Source organism: Chelon labrosus, assembly GCF_963514085.1.
Source record: "Chelon labrosus genome assembly, chromosome: 9".
NCBI classification, from domain to species: domain Eukaryota; kingdom Metazoa; phylum Chordata; class Actinopteri; order Mugiliformes; family Mugilidae; genus Chelon; species Chelon labrosus.
In genome coordinates this window covers 14,856,039-14,876,086 of record NC_140359.1, presented here as the reverse complement: position 1 = coordinate 14,876,086, position 20,048 = coordinate 14,856,039, and the positions used below count along the sequence as shown (strand labels likewise).

General features: G+C 42.0%; 1 protein-coding gene across 1 annotated transcript; it reads left to right on the top strand.

Annotated features, from left to right (window-relative positions):
• Positions 1-1,573: 1,573 nt before the first annotated feature.
• LOC311493203 (leucyl-cystinyl aminopeptidase-like) lies at positions 1,574-19,559 on the top strand (the record flags this gene model as incomplete). Its single annotated transcript, XM_084551763.1, has 42 exons — positions 1,574-2,279; positions 2,374-2,560; positions 2,633-2,802; positions 2,909-3,047; positions 3,142-3,276; positions 3,384-3,504; positions 3,599-3,753; positions 3,894-4,007; positions 4,089-4,220; positions 4,382-4,513; positions 5,278-5,346; positions 5,422-5,597; positions 5,726-5,805; positions 5,894-6,077; positions 6,209-6,365; positions 6,457-6,641; positions 6,792-6,953; positions 7,090-7,230; positions 7,397-7,478; positions 7,636-7,778; positions 8,946-9,055; positions 11,131-11,225; positions 11,709-11,911; positions 12,946-13,057; positions 13,224-13,481; positions 13,572-13,762; positions 13,938-14,076; positions 14,788-14,922; positions 15,096-15,216; positions 15,343-15,494; positions 15,583-15,696; positions 15,792-15,923; positions 16,106-16,240; positions 16,702-16,862; positions 16,952-17,040; positions 17,153-17,336; positions 17,427-17,583; positions 18,054-18,238; positions 18,411-18,572; positions 18,999-19,139; positions 19,260-19,341; positions 19,428-19,559. The coding sequence occupies exons 1-42, from the start codon at positions 2,116-2,118 to the stop codon at positions 19,557-19,559; spliced, it is 6,018 nt and encodes a 2,005-aa protein (XP_084407889.1). The 5' UTR covers positions 1,574-2,115.
• Between the last annotated feature and the right edge of the window lie 489 nt (positions 19,560-20,048).

Here is a 20,048-nt window from a genome sequence, read left to right as displayed (position 1 = left end):
ACCATACACACCAGCAGCGTCCAGCCGAGCCTTTCCCCAGACAGGTGCACCGGAGGGGCCAGAGACGCCAGCACATTACCCTCTACCCCTCCTGAGGCAGGTGGGGGGGGGGGAGGAATCACATGAAGAGGATCATAGTTATAAAATATGATGCAATGGTGCTTTTAAAAATGTAATATCATTACCAGATACAATTCTAGATATGTCAAAGTCTCATAAAAATCCCAAATCTTTGTGATTCTGATAATAACTCAAGCAGAAGGAGTCAAGATTAATATATGCTCCTGAGGATATAGGGTTACGTGTATGATACAGATTTCATAGATCCTAAATAATAACTTAAGTTAACTTTCAGACGTGATTAAACACAAAAAAAAATGCCAGCAAATGTAAAAAATTCCTTCTAAAAAGTTTATATTGTGTACAATTACGACCTTAATGAAACTGCACATTTTTATTTCATTGATTCAACCTAAATAATATTTACCGTAACAACGTGTTTAAATGTCTTACCTGTCCACAAATAAATGATAGGAAGGTAAAAGATACTCCTGGACGGCTCAGTCATGTCTGCTTTAGTTTAGAGTGACAGTGTGTGAGCGTTGGTGTGTTTGTGTGCCTTGTGTATGGGTGTGTGAAATGGGGGCATGCCATTTGGCTTTGCCAGGAGCATTGCATGATGGGGGATTGAAATGTCTCATTGTTGTGACCTTATACCAACAATGGAACTCCCTTGCCCCCCTCCCAACACACACACGCACACACACACACACACACACACACAAACATCGGGAGAAAGAGAGGGAGAGAGAGAGAAAAACAGTGTGAGCACATGTGGAGCTCTATCTGCTTTTGTGAACGCGCCATAAAACTGGGAACTGGACGTTGTTTTTGACAGGAGAAAGACAGTGAAGAGCAGTTTCCACAACTGGAGACACACACCTGTCCGCGGCTGTTAGCTCTGAGGTGAGAAACTGATGATATCAACACACCCCTGAGCATTAGAGGCACTCTTGTAGGTTACACCTGCAAACACACACACATGCGCGCACACACACACACACACAATAGTTTCAGAGTGTGATATTTAGATGAATGAATATTTATTAATCATCATTTAGTCACATTTTTAACGTACTTATATCACCATCTGTGTCCTCTCAGGTCATTAATTAACAAAGCAAACATGTGAAGCTGCATTCTCTCTCTCTCTCTCTCTCACACACACACACACACACACACACACACACACACACACACAGAGAGAGAGGCAGTTTTTTCGTCAGCATTGGGCGGGAGCAAAGAAGAGAAAGTGAAACTCAGCAGCAGAGACAAGGAGGAAGTATGATGAAGCTAAAATGATCAAGGTAAGTCTTTTCGACATTTCTAAAGTAATTTACCCCTTTGGGCTCTATTTTACAAACTGCAGCGTTTCAGCACACCTCCACGGTCTGTCGTGCAGTGTGTCTGGTGAGCTCTGGAGAGCATGTAAACAACAGCTTCAGTGCAGCATAACTGGTGCCTGTGCTGCCTGATTTGAACTGCATGCAGCTATGCTCCGGGCAGCTGTTGTCACCTTACAGTTATAGCCGTGTCCTCATCTTATTTGTCCACATGGAAAATCATGTGTTCGTTTGTCACATGTTTGAGTCTCCTTCAGGACGAGATGTGTTGTGGCCTCATATTTAGCAAACCTCCGTTTGACTGAATTAGCCGAGCATGTGATTCAGCACAGGCCAGTTAGAGCAAGCGTGAAACATCAGGCTACTTCCTCTAACCTTAAAATACAGAAGTACCACTCATTCATTAATGTTTATTAAAGCTATAAGCCAAATCATTAGACAGATGCCAGATCACAGAAAGGATTTGTCTGAATAGTGTGCCTTTTGTGAGATTTATGTGTTCTTAACCCTCCATTTGTGTCTTTCAGGTCTAATAAGAAGAAATCTTGAGAACTTGTCATTGAAGCTTTTCCTTCGGCCATATCATCGCCCAACATTCACATCCTTAACTCCCAGTGTTCGGGATATGACCGAGAGAGATCTACACTAGCCGTCAACCTTTCACACGGGTTGGCATTTTTTAAATCAGTGGTTGAAGGGCATTTCTTCTGCAATGGCCTCTGTGCGGCTGTTAGTGCTGTCACTATTCAGCGTGTCTCTGGCTGGCTCTCAGTCCAACCAGAGCTCACAACAGATATCAAACACTCCTCATCCGACAGGAGAACAGTCTCCTCTGGGTAATCTGTCCTTCCCATGGAGCCGTCTTCGCCTGCCAAGGCAAGTTTCATGCACATTACAGAAACGAACAAGATAAATTGATGTACCTCTGCCTTTTGATTAATCTACTAAAAAAATCATTCCTGCATCTCAGGTACATCGTTCCTGTTCAGTACCGCCTCCTTGTGCACCCCAACCTCACAAATCTCAGTTTCACTGGATCGGTGCAGATCCAGATTGATGTCCAGAACAATACAAACTGGGTTGTATTACACAGCAAGGGTCTACAGATCTCCAAGGCCACCATTTTAGACCAGAGATTTGCTCATCTGTCTGATCAGGTAGTTTTAAATGCAGATCACCTTATTTGTCATTCTTACCTACAACTGAAGCAACAATCTCCTCCGTTCTAGGTTCTTCCGGTTCTTCATAACCCTTCCCATGAGCAGATAGGCATATTCTCTCCCAGGGTGCTCAGCAGTGGGCAGAAGTATTTCCTCTATATTGAGTTTGAGGCGGAGCTTGCAGATGGTTTCTATGGCTTTTACAAGAGCACATACAAGACCAGTACAGGAGAGACCAGGTGAGACTAGGCTCACTGTTTCACAGCATGCATGGTACATCCTACACATACAGGTGTGTTGCAACCACAGTACAGTGCAATAGTATCTGTTGATATTTCTTTTCAGAACTTTGGCTTCAACTCACTTTGAGCCCACGAGTGCTCGGATGGCATTCCCTTGTTTCGATGAACCGAGCTTCAAAGCTAACTTTTCCTTACGGATCAGGAGGAGTCCGAAGCACATTTCTCTGTCCAACATGCCTGTGGTGAGTGTTGCATATTGCATATATTTGCTGCTTGTGGCAAGTGCTCAATTGTGTGTGACAGAAAAATTGCAATAAAATGGGTTTTATATTTCAGGTCAAGACAGTTGAATTAAAAGATGGCTTGCTTGAGGACTGGTTTGCTCCAAGCGTAAAGATGAGCACGTACCTTGTAGCGTTCGTCATATGTGACTTCAAGTCCGTCACTGCAACAACATCTTCTGGGGTGCAGGTGTGGTCTCCTGGACAACATGTCATGCCATAGTTCTACATTTCTTGCTTTAAATACTCATTTCTCTCTTATAAATGCTGGTTTGTTTTTTTCTTTATGCACTGTAGGTGTCCATATATGCTTCACCTGAGAAGTGGCAGCAAACCCACTACGCCCTGGAAGTTGCTGTCAAAATGCTGGACTTCTATGAGGAGTATTTCAACATCCGCTATCCTTTACCCAAACAGGGTGAACCATTTTTTCAGTATTTTTATTTTTTATTTTTTTCCCTGGAGTCCTTTAATCACTTTCTGAATCCTGACCTGTGCTTTCTTTCTCCCAGATCTGATAGCCATTCCAGACTTTCAGTCCGGTGCGATGGAGAACTGGGGTCTGACCACCTACAGAGAGACCAGCCTTCTTTTTGACCCCCTCACATCCTCTGTTTCTGACAAACTATGGGTTACTATGGTGATTGGCCATGAGCTTGCTCATCAGGTGAGAGTATAAGAAGGAATCTGCATACTAACGACATGCAGGATTGGGTGTTTGTTTAGCCCCAGCATTTTAGATGCTCATGAATCCATTTATTACATGAATAATCAATGAAGAGTAGTAAAATGAAGCCTTGCCTACAGTGGTTCGGTAACTTGGTGACCATGGAGTGGTGGAACGATATCTGGCTGAATGAGGGGTTCGCCAGATACATGGAGTACATATCAGTCGAAGCCACCTACCCTGACCTCAAAGTGGTATGTGCTTTAATAATAGATTAATTGATTAAGTCTTGGAGAGAAGATTGATATATTCATACTCTGTACCCAATCTTGCAGGATGAATACCTACTTCACGTCTGTTTTGCAGCAGTTGGCTACGATTCACTAAACTCTTCTCGGCCAATATCCAGCCCAGCTGAGAACCCCACTCAGATCAAAGAGATGTTCGACACAGTCTCTTATGATAAAGTATGCTGTCATGACACAAGTGATAACGCCAATTCATTCTAACTACATTAACCGTAGACATGTGTCTGTCTTTTTCACAGAACCTCTGCCCGCCTTCACACCAGCCTTCATGGCCTGTCATGGGTTGTTACAAAAATAAACCTTTTCTCTGCCTCTTTCAGGGTGCCTGTGTCTTGCACATGCTGCGACACTTTCTGACGGACGAGGTGTTTCAGAGCGGGATAGTACGATACCTCCGCAAGTACAGCTACAGAAATGCACACAATCAGGACCTGTGGGACAGTCTGGCCAATGTAAGAATCCAAATGATATTACAACTAATGTGTAACTAATGGGCTTCTCCGTGAAGGGGCAACCTGATGGGACAGTATTTGGCATTTTATTCATCCACACTTGGCCACAATTACGTTAGTTGATCATGTCACTGAGGAGATTTGAGAAGTGTTTTATTTGGACCAGGGAGAAACTGTGAGGAGGTCGCACTTATCAGAGTAGCAGAAGTAGTGTCTTTGTTGTTAATTTTTCAAATTTTTTTGTTTGTTTGTTTTAGCCCATAGTATCGGGTGATCTTTAAACGTTCTCTACCTGGAGCGCTTTAGATTTTTAATTTGTTTTTCTTCCTTCCAGACAGCTAATTTTTTTCTACTCATTTCACAATTGTGCAAAAATTTATTTGCTGAGCCTTGAACGTTACATTAAGGCCCTAATTATTCAGAGTAAACATTATCTTGTTATCTTATTATCCGTGCCAGGTGAAGCAGTTGCAAATTCTGATTGTTTCAAATTGATGCAATGCCTTTTCAGGCAACAGCAGCGGAACTGTGTTCGCTGTGATGGATTATCAATGTCAGGGAAGTTTAAAGTCTCTTAGCTGTAAATTTCTAACTGTCCTAAAAAGAAGTGAAAACAACAGTGACCGAGGACGTGAGGATGTGAGGATTGATCACATCCACAAACATGCGAAACCAAAATGTCATGCTACAGTGAATGTAACAATTAAATGGACTACATTGTTCAAAAATGTCATGTGTTTTAATAATAACATTTTGTTTTCTAGACATGCTCAGAGGAGGACTTCAACTCAGGAAAACACTGTTACAGCAGTGGCCAGGCCGCCAAGAATGCAGTGAGTAAACATTAAAAATCATCTCACTGGTTTCATGGCTTGCCTCACATAGTACTGACCTTCAGTCTCCTTCAGTACTTGTTTGCAGGGGAACATCTGAACCTGACAGCCATGATGAACACTTGGACTCTGCAGAAAGGTATTCCAGTGGTAACTGTGACAAGGAAGGGACCTCGTCTGTTTCTTAGGCAGGACAGGTTCCTGAGGACGGTGATGCCTTCAGACCCTCTGTGGCCCAAACTGCAAGACGGGTAAGTATAGCCTACTGCATGATACTCTTTTACTCTTGTATCTACCCACCAATTAAGATGGTAATGTAACATAATTGTTCAATTTAAACTTGAGAATGAGATTAAAATCAAAACTCTCTCTTGTCTAGTTTCCTTTGGCATATTCCTCTAACATACAAGACAGATGCTTCCAGCACCATCCACAGACACTTAATGACATCGGCCACAGGTAAGAGGCTGGCGAGAAGATGCTACTCATATTTATTACATTTGAACTTTTTTGTCCTTATATTGCTTTCTGCTTATGGTCCCTTTAGACAGTATACCCATTGAAGAAGAAGTGAGCTGGGTGAAGGTAAACACCGACATGACGGGCTATTATGTGGTTCATTACGAGGACGGTGGTTGGGATGGGATGACTAAGCTGCTGAGGGAAAACCACACTGCTCTGAGCTACAAAGACAGGACTCACTTGATTCACAACGCCTTTCAATTAGTCACGTAAGCATGTGTGTGTGTGGGTTTGTGTGAAACATCAAGAGACTTTTTTTGTACTTTTCGTTATCTGTAAGAAAACAGCTTTGATCAGCCAGCATGAAATAACAAGCAACCTTTCAAATATCTCTCTAAAGGGCAGGTCATCTGCCGCTCAATACAGCCTTAGACCTGATTGGTTATCTGCAGCGGGAGACTCATACCGTGCCTCTCCTTGAAGGATTGGGCTATCTGGAAGTCTTTTACCATTTGATTGAGAAAAGGGATGAGGTTGATTTAACCCGCAATCTGGGGGTAAGAAGACATGCACATGCAGGATTATATTTACGTTAGTATGAAACTGAGTTTATATGATATTCTTTTTCTCTGTGTTGTTTTTGTATAGATGTACATCCTTCGGTTTTTCCGTGCTGTTATTGACCAGCAGACATGGAGCGACACTGGCTCTGTGTCAGAGCGACGGCTGAGGTCAGAGGTCCTGTCTCTGGCTTGTCACCTGGAGGACCCTCCCTGTCTGGAGCGTGCACGTCAGCTCTTCGACGACTGGCTTCAGTCCAACGGAACGCTCAAGTGCGTCTAAATTATATTTGAACACACATCATTATCAGACACTCGCCACAGATATGATTCACATAAACACTCTACTTTGCCAGGCTGTATTGCATAATTGGATATTTTACGTTTCATTAATATGAACTTCTGTTCTTGTGTTCCCTCTAGTCTTCCCACTGATGTGGTAGAGACAGTGTATTCAGTTGGAGCTCAGGATGACCATGGCTGGACCTCGCTTTTAGACAAATACAAGATTTCCCTCTCTGAAGCACAGAAGGGTAAAATCTTGTATGCTTTGTGCAGCAGCAAAAACAAAGACAAACTGCAAAGGTATGTCTTCTTCCTATATTAATTTAACAGTGAATTCTGCCATCTTGTGGTAAACATGGAGTATTGCAAAACAATAGGAAAGCCATTGAATGAATGCAGCAGATTTCAGTCAACAGTCTGTGTCTGTGTGTTGAAGACTGCTGAGCCTTGGTCTAGAGGGGAAGGTGATTCGATCGCAGGACCTGTCCAGTCTCGTCATTATGGTGGCCAGGAATCCACAGGGACATAACCTTGCGTGGAACTTTGTCAAGACGAACTGGGACACACTGGTTCAAAAGTGAGTTCAACAGGATGGGGACTTGTTTTACAACCTTTTACTAGTTATAGTGGCTTTTGGAGCTGACCGAGTACAAGATCATTTTAAATTTTATGTATACTGTACCGTCTCATTCTATCCAATCAACACTTGAAACATATCTATATGTTGTTTTTCTGACCTGCAGGTTCCAGCTGGGCTCATCTTGCATTAGAAATATCATCATTGGCACCACGGGCCGGTTTTCATCTCCAGAGGAACTCACTGAAGTAAATGCACTCTTTATATTAACTCTTTATATTCAATAATGCCATTTTGATTTTAACCAACCCTAACCTTATTGAAAATATAATGACGCAATGTGAACTGAAGCAAATTTACTATTTTTGTCTAATTTTCTGTTCTATTTTTGTTTGTGCTTGACAGGTGCAGTTGTTCTTTGAGTCCATCAAGGAACAGGCTTCACAGCTGAGAGTTACTCAGATGGCTCTGGACAATGTGCAGAAAAATGTTCGCTGGGTCCAGAGGAACCTGGAGGATCTTAGAAACTGGGTAAATGAGCAGACACAGTGAAGGACGGAAGAAAGAGAGGTTGAGGTTGGCCCTAACCACAGAAGGAGGAGTGTTTAGGTGTTTTCTTTTTCTTTTGAATTTCTCTGTGTTTTAATTTTGAGTTTTTAATGCCTGACATCACTGAAGAATTGACAGTTTTGTATGTGACTATTTGTAAATTTCAGGGGATGTATTTGTTAGAGCAAAGCACTGATTTGTTAGAACCGGCAGCTGAGTGGTAGTAGCATGTGTGAGGAGTTGTGCGTATACCGTGAATATGTCGTTCTCTTTGTGTGTGTGTGAGAAACAGAAGGATCCATTCCAAAGTGACACACAAACCCTGTGCAAATGGACTCTTCACCAAAAAGACAATAAAAGGGTTCATTGTACCTCTTGCCGCGTTTGTGTGTTTTGTGTTAACCGAACCATACCTTGTTATTATTGTGTATCACCGCTATTACGGACTTCATTTGAAGATAATGGTCAGAGCAGTGTGTGAGGTAAAATGAGGTTTGGATTGTCCTCCAGGAAATGAATGTGGTACAGTGCAATGTCCTCAGTCTGTGAAGTCTGTGAAAAGCGTTTCTAATATTAACTACTCATTTGTGGCTCCAAATGTGGTTTTAATGATGAGTTAAGAATTGTAAATAGGCTAATATAATAAATCTAAAGCCATACAATGTCCCCACTAATACAGCATGTGTGTGCGTTGACTATAGAACGTATATAAAAGAGGTGTTGACGTACATGTGTGCGTGTGGCGTTCTGGCCCCGCCCTCCCGACGGTGTCATCCAATCGGGTGCCAGTACTGTAATTTGATGGGACGTTGTCAACAACTGGTCGGGGAGGAAGAAAAGTGTCATTTGCTCGTCTGCTGTTTTGTTGAGCCACCTTTAGAAAGATTTCTGCAAATATTTATGCCTTAAGGTTTGATATTTTGAGAAATTTTCGGTGCATTTATGCATTGTTATTCTTAAAATAATACAGCTATGTGCGATGAAGTTATGGAAAGCGGCTAACGTTAGCTAACTGAATGTCTTTCAGTCAGTTGCAATTGTCAGAAGTTGGCTAGTTCCGAGCTAGCTACTACGTAGTTAGCTAACGGGGAGTACAGTGGGGGTTGGCTGCTATTTATTGTGAGCGTCCGATAGCCTGCGGTGGGTTGTGGACGGCTATAAAAAACACCACGCCCGTCGAGGGTCTGTGAACGTACAGAGGTCTCCCCCTGTTTTTTGGAGGCGAGGAGGTCTTTGAGATATCCCATCATGGATCTGTTTGACAGCAACAGTGCAGGTAAGGAAGACGGCACAGGAACAGCAAGCTAACAGCAGCAGGCCGGCTAGTAAGTGTCGGGGCATTGGCTGCAAGCTGACGGACAGTGACATTCACCCGAGGGCACATGTTCAGAGGGGTACAATCCCAATCTTTTTTTGTTTTATGAGTTATTAAATCATTATACAGTTGGGGGGATTGTAACAAGCTAACTTAAGTTCAGTGTTTGTAAATAGTCCTGCAGTGACATGATGAGGTCTCTACATTTTAATAAGACTGTCTCCTCGTCATAAGCACAAAGTAGAATGAACTGTTTGTGTATAATGTAGTTTTAAACCATATAAAAACCTAAACAACAATTGTCTTGAGACAGACACACTGTATACTTGTTTTTAGGCTGAAGTTGTCTGTCAACATACAGCCGTGCTATCATCCTAGTTGGAGCCTGTTGGTTTGATAGTAGCTGTGTTTTGTCTTGGTGTGGAGAGCTGATAAGTCAGCTCAGCCCAGCTCAGCCTAGCAGCAGGCAGCTGCTTTATGGCCCACGGTCCCAGGGCGTCCAGGGCTTTATTAAAACAAATAAAAAAAAAAAAAGGCCAGTGCACACACTAAAATAGCTCTCTGAAGAAAGCTGAGTGTTCTCCAAACTGAAATGATCAACATATCAAATCACAGCCGGCTGACTTCCTGTTTTTGTTTGTGTTCTGGTCTATGACTTTTCATTTCAAGACCAAACTCAGCATTTCACAATCGTGTTTTCGATCAGATAATGACGCGAAGGCCTTAGCAGATATTTACTTCCTATATCATCTTAATGTTGAACTAACCAACAGCGGCACTATGTCTGGGTCGGGGTGCAGCGTGTCGTTTCTTACTTGGCCTGAAGCTCAGACACATATTTAACTATACTTCAATGATGCTGAGGTAATGTTGGATGAATATTTTGTGGAATCAGGAAGCCCTCTGTCAGCAGATAACATGCTTTACATGCAGACTTGTTGGTTATCCACATTGATACCTATAAAACTGATGATACCTATAAAACCATGATAACCACCTCTTTCATCTGAGCCTGTCATTTTGCATTTATGAAATATTCATTAACACATCAGTATCCAATCCTATTTTTATTTTTTTTAAATAGATATGACAAGTGTTAAATGTATTTTTGTGGGTATTATTTTTTCTCTTGCCCTATTAATAGGCATTCACACCACAGCAGTGTGGTCCAGATAGACCGACTGTGACATCCCATGCAAATCATATCAGAAACACTGCACTGCACAGACAAGGAGCCGAATCATTCACCTCTCACTTTTCTGGGCTTCCTTTCTGCGAGTTAAAACTCATCTTTGTTGTCATTGTCTCTGTGTCCTTTCCACCCAAATCCATCAGCAGTTGAGACTGAAAATGTATTGTCTTTAGCTGGTAGAAGGAGCATGCATGGGTAAGTCGTAAGGCGAAATGAAAAGTCTTGCATTGTGCTGCATTTTACAATTTCGGTTATTGAATTAGTAAGGTGAACATGGTTCTAGTTGTTCCGAGAGTGACTGCGAGGAGAAACTGTCTGACAGCAAATGATAGGAATTTCGTAAGACAAGGCTGCACCCTTGCCATCATGCTGAAGGTGCATGTTAGTTTGAGGAAATGGATGCTTTTGTAAACTGAAGCAGCACATGACACAGCCAGATTATGAATACTCATTGTATTTGGTTGTGGGATCTCTCTCTGTTGTTTAATTTCACTGCTGCTAAGTTAAAATAAATGTGAAGGAGAGAGGTTGTTTTTGCTCTTTATAGATTCACTTATATCAGAACTTAACAGTGTCTTACCAGTCAGACAAACCTATTCTTTATAGGTCAAATACCAGGAAATAGTGCAAGAAGGTTACCAACAGGAAATCACACACGTTCCTTTTTTAAGTATGTTTGCACATTCAGTGGCCACAACAAGTCTTTGTGTTGTATAATGAGGTTACAGGTTCTGTGGTGCGTAATAAGCTCTGTCACTCTGCGCTCTGTCTCACTTTTACCCATCTCACTCATTTCCCCTTTTGAGTGTCGTCTGTCTGATTTCGTTTCCTCTGTGTATTACAGACCGTGCCAACTTGCCACGAAACATGATTGAGAACAGCATGTTTGAAGAAGAGCCTGATGTCGTGGATTTGGCCAAAGACTCTACTGCGTTTCCGGTATGCCTGTGTGACATATAATGTGAAATGACTGGGGCAGTATAGATAAGGTTCAGCTGATTTAAGAATTCCCGACACTTCTGGGTAACCAGTTATACTTGTTTGCCCTTTTCACTAGTTTGTACTTCCTACCTACCCTACGTACCTACAGTACTGCGACGCATCATCAAAATTTCTTGAATTACTTCAGGAAAAAATAGCTACAGTTTAGCATAGAGTATATCAAAGTTTGCTTCTCCATCCCCCAGTCCCAGGTTACTTTTATTATATCCGACAAACCCGCTCATATTGCATCCAATATGTTCAGCATCTTTCTTCCTGTATCAGATACAATCTTGATAAAAAAAAAAAGAAGATTTCTACTCTGTCATATTTATTTTCCATTATTCCTGTCTCTTCCCTCACTTTTCTCACTTGTGCTAATTAATTAACCTATACAAACTGTCCCGTTATCAACAATAAAAGAGTGCATGCTCTCTCCAGGCATTTCCTGCTCTTGACCCGGATGAGGTGGCGTATGAGCCTCGTAGCTCACGGCTACTTGTTCGAGGCCTGGGAGAAAATGACATGGACGACGACGAGGAGGACTGTGAGTCTTCAGCACGTCTGCTGGGCATGTCCTTCATGAACCGTAGCTCTGCTCACCGATCCACCTCTTCCCCTTACACCAGACAGGCTCCGCCAAGGTAACGCACCAAGAGTGTCATTAACTTGGAGGCTGTACAGTATGTTTGCATTCAGATGGCCTGCCTTGTGACATTTTATGCAGTAGCGTCTGTGATTAGTATATTTCAGTGTCTTGTGATAACTTTTTAAATCAAGTGAATGTGTTGTAACTGTCCGAACACTTCAAACAAGCTTTTGTTATTTTTGGGAAACACATTTTCAGATAGTTAACACTTAATGATTCAGTAACTATAGTTGGAAGTAATAAACACACATAGGCAGGTTAAGCGCCATTGATATTCTCTGTGGGATTAGTAAAATGTCACTTGAGTTGAACTTTGTGGAGAAACATTTCCTGAATCCGCTGCTGAAATTAGACACCTGTGACCAACCTTGTGGTTAAAGTTGTGTTTTTAAAAAAAGAGAGCAGCACAGTTTGAGGTAAGTTTCAGTTGAATTTCCAAACCAACGAAAGTAACCACTAAGTGTAACCACAGTGCAAGAAAAAATAACTTACTACTGTATTTGAGTTCATAGCATATTTACAAAATGTGTCAAAAGCTCTTTTCATAGCAATGACACTCCTTGATTGCAGCAGCCATCCCCAGCAGGATGCAGCCTGACACAGACACAAAAACGGTTTAGGAACAACTCAGAAAACATGAAAAACAGCACAAGGTGTTGACCTGGCCTCCAAATTCCCTAGATCCCAAACTGATCAAGTATCTGTGAGATGCACTGGAACAAGCCTGATCCACAGAGACCCCTCCCCTCAACCCATAGGACCTAAAGGCCCCCACTAACAACATTGTGTTGCCAGACATCACAGGACACCCTCAGAAGGCCCATGTCCATTCTCTGATGAGTCAGAAATGTTTTGGAGGCACAAGGGAGACCTACACGACATTAGGAAGGTTATACCTGTATATCATAATGCTGTACCTGATTGGTGTATATATGGTCATCTCTACAGCTTTGTCACAAACACAGTTGCTCTGTATTACCCCTTAATTGTTAGTTAATGTAATATAATTTGTTTTTTGTTTGTTTCCAGGTCATGTTCACGACCCTCGGCTCGTACCACAGTTGTCTGTGTGTTATTCCTGGTGATTGTCGTTTCTATGACCATGGTATTATACTTCTTACCTGGTTGCAACTTCACCAGGGTAAGAAAATTATTTGGTTAGGTCTGTTAGTGTGGGGTTGACTATAATCTGTAAATAAACATAAATCACTCTTTCTGTACATTAATATATATATCTGTCAGACAGCCTTTTATTTCTCCTTCTTGCTCATTCCCCTGACTCACTCTCACCATCCATACTTTTGCAGGCTGGCTGTCGTAAACCAAACAAGACCGCTCCCATTGAGCCGGTCTACCCTGTATCCACAAATGGTGAACTTTTTCCATGGGCACAGCTCCGACTGCCTCACAGCATACGTCCTCTCAGCTATGACATCACCCTCAACCCTGACCTCGACAGCATGACCTTCACCGGCCGCACTGTTATCAACATGTCTGTGCTTCACAACACAAAGCGCATTGTCCTGCATGGTGCTAATCTCAATATTACCAAAGCCACATTCAAGGTGAGTTGAAAGTGCTGATGCACCAAATAATTTATGTTTTGCATTTTTATGTCGACATATTTTGTTTAGTATTTCTGCCCTCTCTTCCAGCTGGGTGATGGGCAAGCCACTGATGTGACTGTGCTGGAGTATAAACCCAGACAACAGATCGCTGTTAAGATTACTCAGGAGCTGAAGGCAGGCCAGTACTGTGTTTTGACCCTGGATTACTCTGCAAGTCTCTCGCACACCTATGATGGTTTCTACAACAGCTCATATACTGATAAAGATGGAAATAAAAGGTACACTTTGATAATTGGTTGTGTTGCAAGTACACGTGAAAGTTGTGACTGTGCTTACCAGCAAAGCAGTGGTGTTGAAATAATTGAAAACTGAATTTTGGTGTTGGCTATTTTACTTATTTTACAGCATTTATCTACTTCAGCATGATCATATTTGTATCCGTCTTGTCTCCAGGGTCCTAGCAGCGACGCAGTTCGAGCCGCTGTCAGCCAGGAAGGCTTTCCCATGTTTTGATGAGCCAGCTTTCAAAGCCACTTTCCTGATTAAAATCAGCAGAAAATCAAACTACATGACTCTTTCCAACATGCCTAAGGTACTGTAAAATTACATTAGCTTTGTTGATATATACAATATGATGCCAAGTGTTGAATTATCAGACTTGCTGTGCTTTCATCATTCTTTATAGTTGACATAATTTTTTCCACTTTTGCATTTATGGTGCATTTGTGAGGGCTGCCAGTATCTGGCAGTATCAAACTAAAACTAATACTGTATCAATGACATAACACAAACTTCAGTTTGAATTACACCTGGTTTCAGTAGTCTGACAGTGTATTTTCAGAGCACTTCTTCCGTAGTAAGGAAGAAACGAGGTCAGTCAGTTTCTGTGTTCAACATTATTAGGTTAGCACAGATGATGAGAGGCCAGTTGTTTGCAATTAACCACTCACATATAGAAAGTGAACAGACTTTCATATAAATAGCTTAACATTGCAGTGACATTGTGCACTGTGTCATTGTCTACCTACCCAAAAATATGCCATTGGTGGATCAGAAATTGTTTTGTTTATTGCTGTTTCGCCGCAGTTTACAGTATAACACAGTGGTAATATATTACTTCCTCTCCTGGGGAACTTATGAGTCATTTGTGTTCCCACAATGACTTGTCAGCTCTTAGTGTGGGCACAGTTAAGTAAACAGGCCGTATATGGTGTTTGCTTGTAGTGCTGTATTCCATAGGTTTTGATTTAGATGCTGCCAAAATTGACTGGTAGTAATCTCATCATTCTGGTTTATGTTTCAGGCTAAATCCACAATTGTTCGCGGTGACCTCGTACTGGATGAGTTTGAAAAGACCAGTGTCAACATGAGCACCTACCTGGTGGCCTTCATCGTTGCGAACTTCACCGCTATGAGCAAAAACGTGTCAGAAACCCTGGTAGGTCAGATACAGTATGTCTACTTTCTGCTTTCTGTTTAGGTTGTACATGTTTGCATCAGTATTTTATTTATTTTTTTTTTAGTTTTCAGAGAAGCTCTGTTGTTGCTGATACAATGTCTAGACGTGTGTGTATATACTGTATACTGTATGTTGGTGTCTGTTTGTTTTAGGTGTCCGTCTACTCTGTGCCAGAAAAGAAGGAGCACACTGTCCATGCTCTGGAGACAGTGTCCAAGCTGCTGGAGTTTTACAATAAGTTCTTTGAAATTAACTACCCCCTTAAAAAACTAGGTGAGTACACGCACCCACACACACACACTTGCAAATTTCACGCTGACTATATGTTTGCGTCCTCTTATCGTTCTTTCATTCTCCCCTCTTCCCACACCCTTGTATGTTTTCTTTCCCTTTTGTAAGACTTGGTAGCCATCCCAGACTTCCTCGCGGGAGCCATGGAAAACTGGGGGCTCATCACTTTTCGGGAGACCACCCTGCTGGTGGGCAACGAGTCCTCTCCTTTGGATAAGCAAGTAGTTGCCTCCGTCATTGCGCATGAACTCGCCCATCAGGTACTTTTGTTTTCCGTCGAGTATGTGATAGAAACTGAAACAGTGAATCAGTTCAGGGTCCTAATCGATCTCTGATGTTGTTTTGCAGTGGTTTGGGAACCTGGTAACTATGAGATGGTGGAATGATCTGTGGCTCAATGAAGGATTTGCCACGTACATGCAGTATATGTCGCTGCAGACGGTATTTCCACAGCTGGACACCGTAAGTTCAAATGTCTGACTCATAAATTTCTACGTGCATGTTTCGAGGCTGATAAAGTTGTGTGTCTTTGCGCACTAAGTCCTGTTTGTTTGCAGGGTAATTTATTCCTGTCAGTTCGGTTCAGAGCCATGGACAAAGATGCACTGAACTCGTCCCATGCTGTGTCGACAGATGTTAACACACCGGAACAAGTGGAAGAGATGTTTGATTCTGTTTCCTATGAAAAGGTACACGTTTACATATAGTAGTAGAAGAATTGATGCGCTGCCCTTCTAGCTTCATTTATTTATCTCTGATAGAATTATATGTACTGGACCGTACACTCAGTAGTCTAGTACAGTAGTCACTGACTGTGGTTAACGCTCCATTGTGGGTCTGATCACAGATGCCTTGTGCCTTTGTTTTCCAGGGTGCATCCATTCTCCTGATGCTGAATGCTTCCCTACCAGGGGACCAACAGTTCAGAAAGGGTATCATTCAATACCTAAAACAGTTCAGTGGATTAAATACAGAAACTGATGACCTCTGGAACAGCCTTACAGAGGTGTGTGTGTGTGTCTGTTTGCTTTTCGTTCTTTTGTCAGTATTATTATTGATAATAGACAATATGTAACTTAAATATACTCTTCTTGACATGTGTGGCACGTAGTTAGTTGTCTTGTCTTCACATGGCTGTAATAAGCTGTGTTATCAACTGAAAAGGCAGAAAATGAGTTCATAAAGTAATTATTTATTGATTATTATTAACTTTCTGGCTTACTGAAAGGAAGTTAGAAGGCATAACAAAACACAACTCAACATAAAATTGCTAACAAAGATGGTTAAACTTAGTGTCCTCAACTAAAGTTTATTCTGCTGCCAATTATGCTTCTGTTGACACAATTTCCTCCTCTATGTGCTGTGTAAACTGTGAGGTTGTCTGTCTTACTTATTGACTCCGTTAATATGCCTTTGAGCATGGCAGTTGACTGCACTGACTCACTGGACTTCTCTTTCTGTCCTCAGGTTGAGGTGTCCCCACAGCACCTGAATGTATCGGAGATGATGAGCTCATGGACGTCACAGAAAGGCTTCCCATTGGTCACTGTAAGCCGCAAGGGAGATCAGGTGGACCTCACGCAGGAGCACTTCCTGCTTACCTCTGACAATGCCATGCATAGTTCAAGGTGGGTTACAAACACACACACACACACACACACACACACAGATCACAGAAACACAGCACATCACTGATTACCATCTGTACTCTGTTTAGCTTGTGGAATATTCCAGTGACATACGTGAACGACAGCTGTAGTTTGGCCCCTGAGTGCAGACAAATGTTCACTCTGAAGAACAAGTCAGGTAAAACACTTATAAATATAAAGTATAAATCTCATACACCAAGTCTAAGCTGCTGTTTCAAATAGTAAATGTTTGTTTGTGTATATATATATATGTTTGTGTGTGTTTTCAGGTAGTTTTAAGGTACCAGAAAGTGTAAAGTGGCTGAAGCTGAACTACAGAAACACAGGCTTCTACGTCGTCCACTATGGAGATGATGGCTGGACTGCTCTTATCAGTGCTTTGTCCCAAAATGTCAGCGTCCTCCCCCATGAGGACCGAGCCTCACTTATACACAACATCTTTGCTCTCTCCAGGTATAAAACACAACCATAACAGTTTGGTATATTCACTGCTTTTATCTTTATGTTCCATTTTGCCTCATTGTCCTGTGTTGTTGTCAATAGACTGGGACGTGTATCCTTCCTTCAAGTCCTCAACGTGTTAAACTACATGTCCAATGAAACTGAGACTGCCCCTGTGACAGAGGCTCTGCTACAGCTCAATACAATCTACAGGCTGCTCGACAAAAGACAGGAGTCTGGTCTTGTGTCCCGCATGAAGGTACTGTACATATACACACAATTTGTTTACAGTTAGTCACATGCCATCAGCAACATCCAACATATGTTGCAGAACATGTACTGCATGAAGTGGTTATGGTATAATGTTGACGTTAATGCAAAAAACATAAATGCACTTTAAGGGTTTAAGCAGTAGGAATTGAGAGTTAATCTGAGTTAGTCTTATAACTAACTAATTTAAACGTTTTTTTTTTTTTTTCTCATTAAAGATCACTGGCATTAGCCTTAAAGTTCTAGCCTATTTTTGAATCAACGACATTATTGAAAACCAGCACCACCAGCAAGCTGTCTGCAAAAACATTATTCTTTCAAGAACACATGCAGGATACAAGCTTTCATCATAGGTCTGACAACAGTCATGTTAGTTTGCATGGCTACATGTTCTTGTGGGCTGCTCACATGCTGTTTTGTTATGTATCTATGATTTTTTTTTTTTTTTTAATACAACAGTCCTATATTCTGAGGCGCTTTGGTCCCCTGATGGACAAACAAACATGGGGAGAGGAGGACAGTGTGTCCAAACAGGAGCTTCGCTCATCCCTGCTGGGGACGGCCTGTAGTCTGAATGAAGAAAAATGCACTCAGCAAGCCAAGTCCTTATTCAAACAGTATACTGATTCCAATGGGACCATAAGGTATGTGAAGAACACAAGCAACATTTTATTCTGCTTACTGTACTGAGTGTCATGTTGGCAACAGTGTGAGAAGCACGACCCAAACGTAGCTTTACAAATAGAAGTGATGTTAAGCAGGGTTGAATGGTTATCTGACATTACATATTTATTCCTTCCATATTTATTTCTGTAGCATTCCAGGCGATCTGCAGGAAGTTGTGTTCACAGTGGCCGCTCAGTCAAATGACAACTGGCCAACCTTGCTGGCCATGTATGCAAAGGCCACTTATGATTCTGAGAAGCGAAAAATGCTGCGGGGCCTGGCATCCACTCAGGACACCCGACATTTAGTATGGTGAGTGTTTGTGCTCGTGTTTATTAAGCATAGATAGTTTTAATTTTTGTTGTCTGGCCATTTGTTTCCCCAACACCTGCAGCACATGTACAGTGGGTCATAAATTCAGAGGAGGAAGTGGGCAGGTCAGGGCTTCACAAAATACTAACTTAAGCAAAGTCATATTCAAACCTTGTTCTGCATTTCTGTACTTCAGTTTTGAGATATACATCAAAACAAATACATCACTAAGCTAATTGGTCTGTATACTGGTATGGACAATTTATGCACTTGATGACATTCTCATCCAGAGTGACTTTCTGTGACTGTAAATTATAATGGATCTGAAATGTTTAAATAAAAACAGTGGTTTTGTGATTTATGCTTGTCATGATAAGGAGTATATTGCACTGAAAATCATTTGAGCACTTGTTACTGTGTGTTTAGGATTCTAAACTCAGGTCTGAAGGGGGACGTCATCCAGACACAGGAGTTGCCTTTGGTCATCAACACTGTGTGCAACGGTTTTGCTGGCTATTTGTTTGCCTGGGATTTTATACAACAGAACTGGGACAGCCTCATAGAGAAGTACGTGCTCCCTTTAAGCTTCATACACGTTATCACAGAAAGAGTTTTAAGATTATGTCACCTTCAAATGTAAAAGATAAAACAGGATCCAATTTTATTTTATTTTTTTTTATTATCTAGGTTTCCTGTGGGCTCCTTCGCCATCCAGACAGTCATCAAATCTGCTACCTCTCAGTTCTCCACACAGGCACACCTCGATCAGGTTAGAGTTTTACAGAATACATCTAGCGGGCTCTCTAAACTCTGCTCTGGCTCACATCTTGTGGTGTGTTTTTGTGTGTTGTACAGGTGCAGGCTTTCTTCTCTAGCCTGAAGGAGCGCGGTTCTCAGATGAGAAGCGTACAGGAGGCTTTGGAAACCATCAGGCTAAACCAACGCTGGATGGACCAGAACCTCCCCACTCTCCGAAAGTGGCTGTAATGCGGGCAGTCCATCCAATCTCCACCTCAATAACAGGCAATTGGGGGGGATGTCGTTAATACAGCAGCAGTGTTTGCACTATCGTAGGACTGTGTCTCACAACTCTCTTTATCCAGTGGCAGAGTACTTATCAGTGGCAGAGGTTGTGCTCTAGCTGGGTGGACAGGGTGTTTGATTTTCTTGAGATTGGTCCTGTCAGTTGTACTTGATAGCTCAGGGTGGCTCCGATTGTGTGTGTGTGTGACTGGGCGTTGTTAGATATATGACACACTCCTCACATTTTATGCTGTCGACCAAACCTCCTCTGCACTTCTCATCTAAACCTCATGCCTGAGTAGACAATCACGCTTCACCTGCACTCCTTTAGCCCAGCCGGATCTCAGGCACCTAAATGTTGCTGTAAAATGGCCACTTCGAAAGTCAAAAGTATGATGAATGTCAATGTTACAGTCTATATGAGTATTGACAAGTAAATGTAAAGATGCGTCT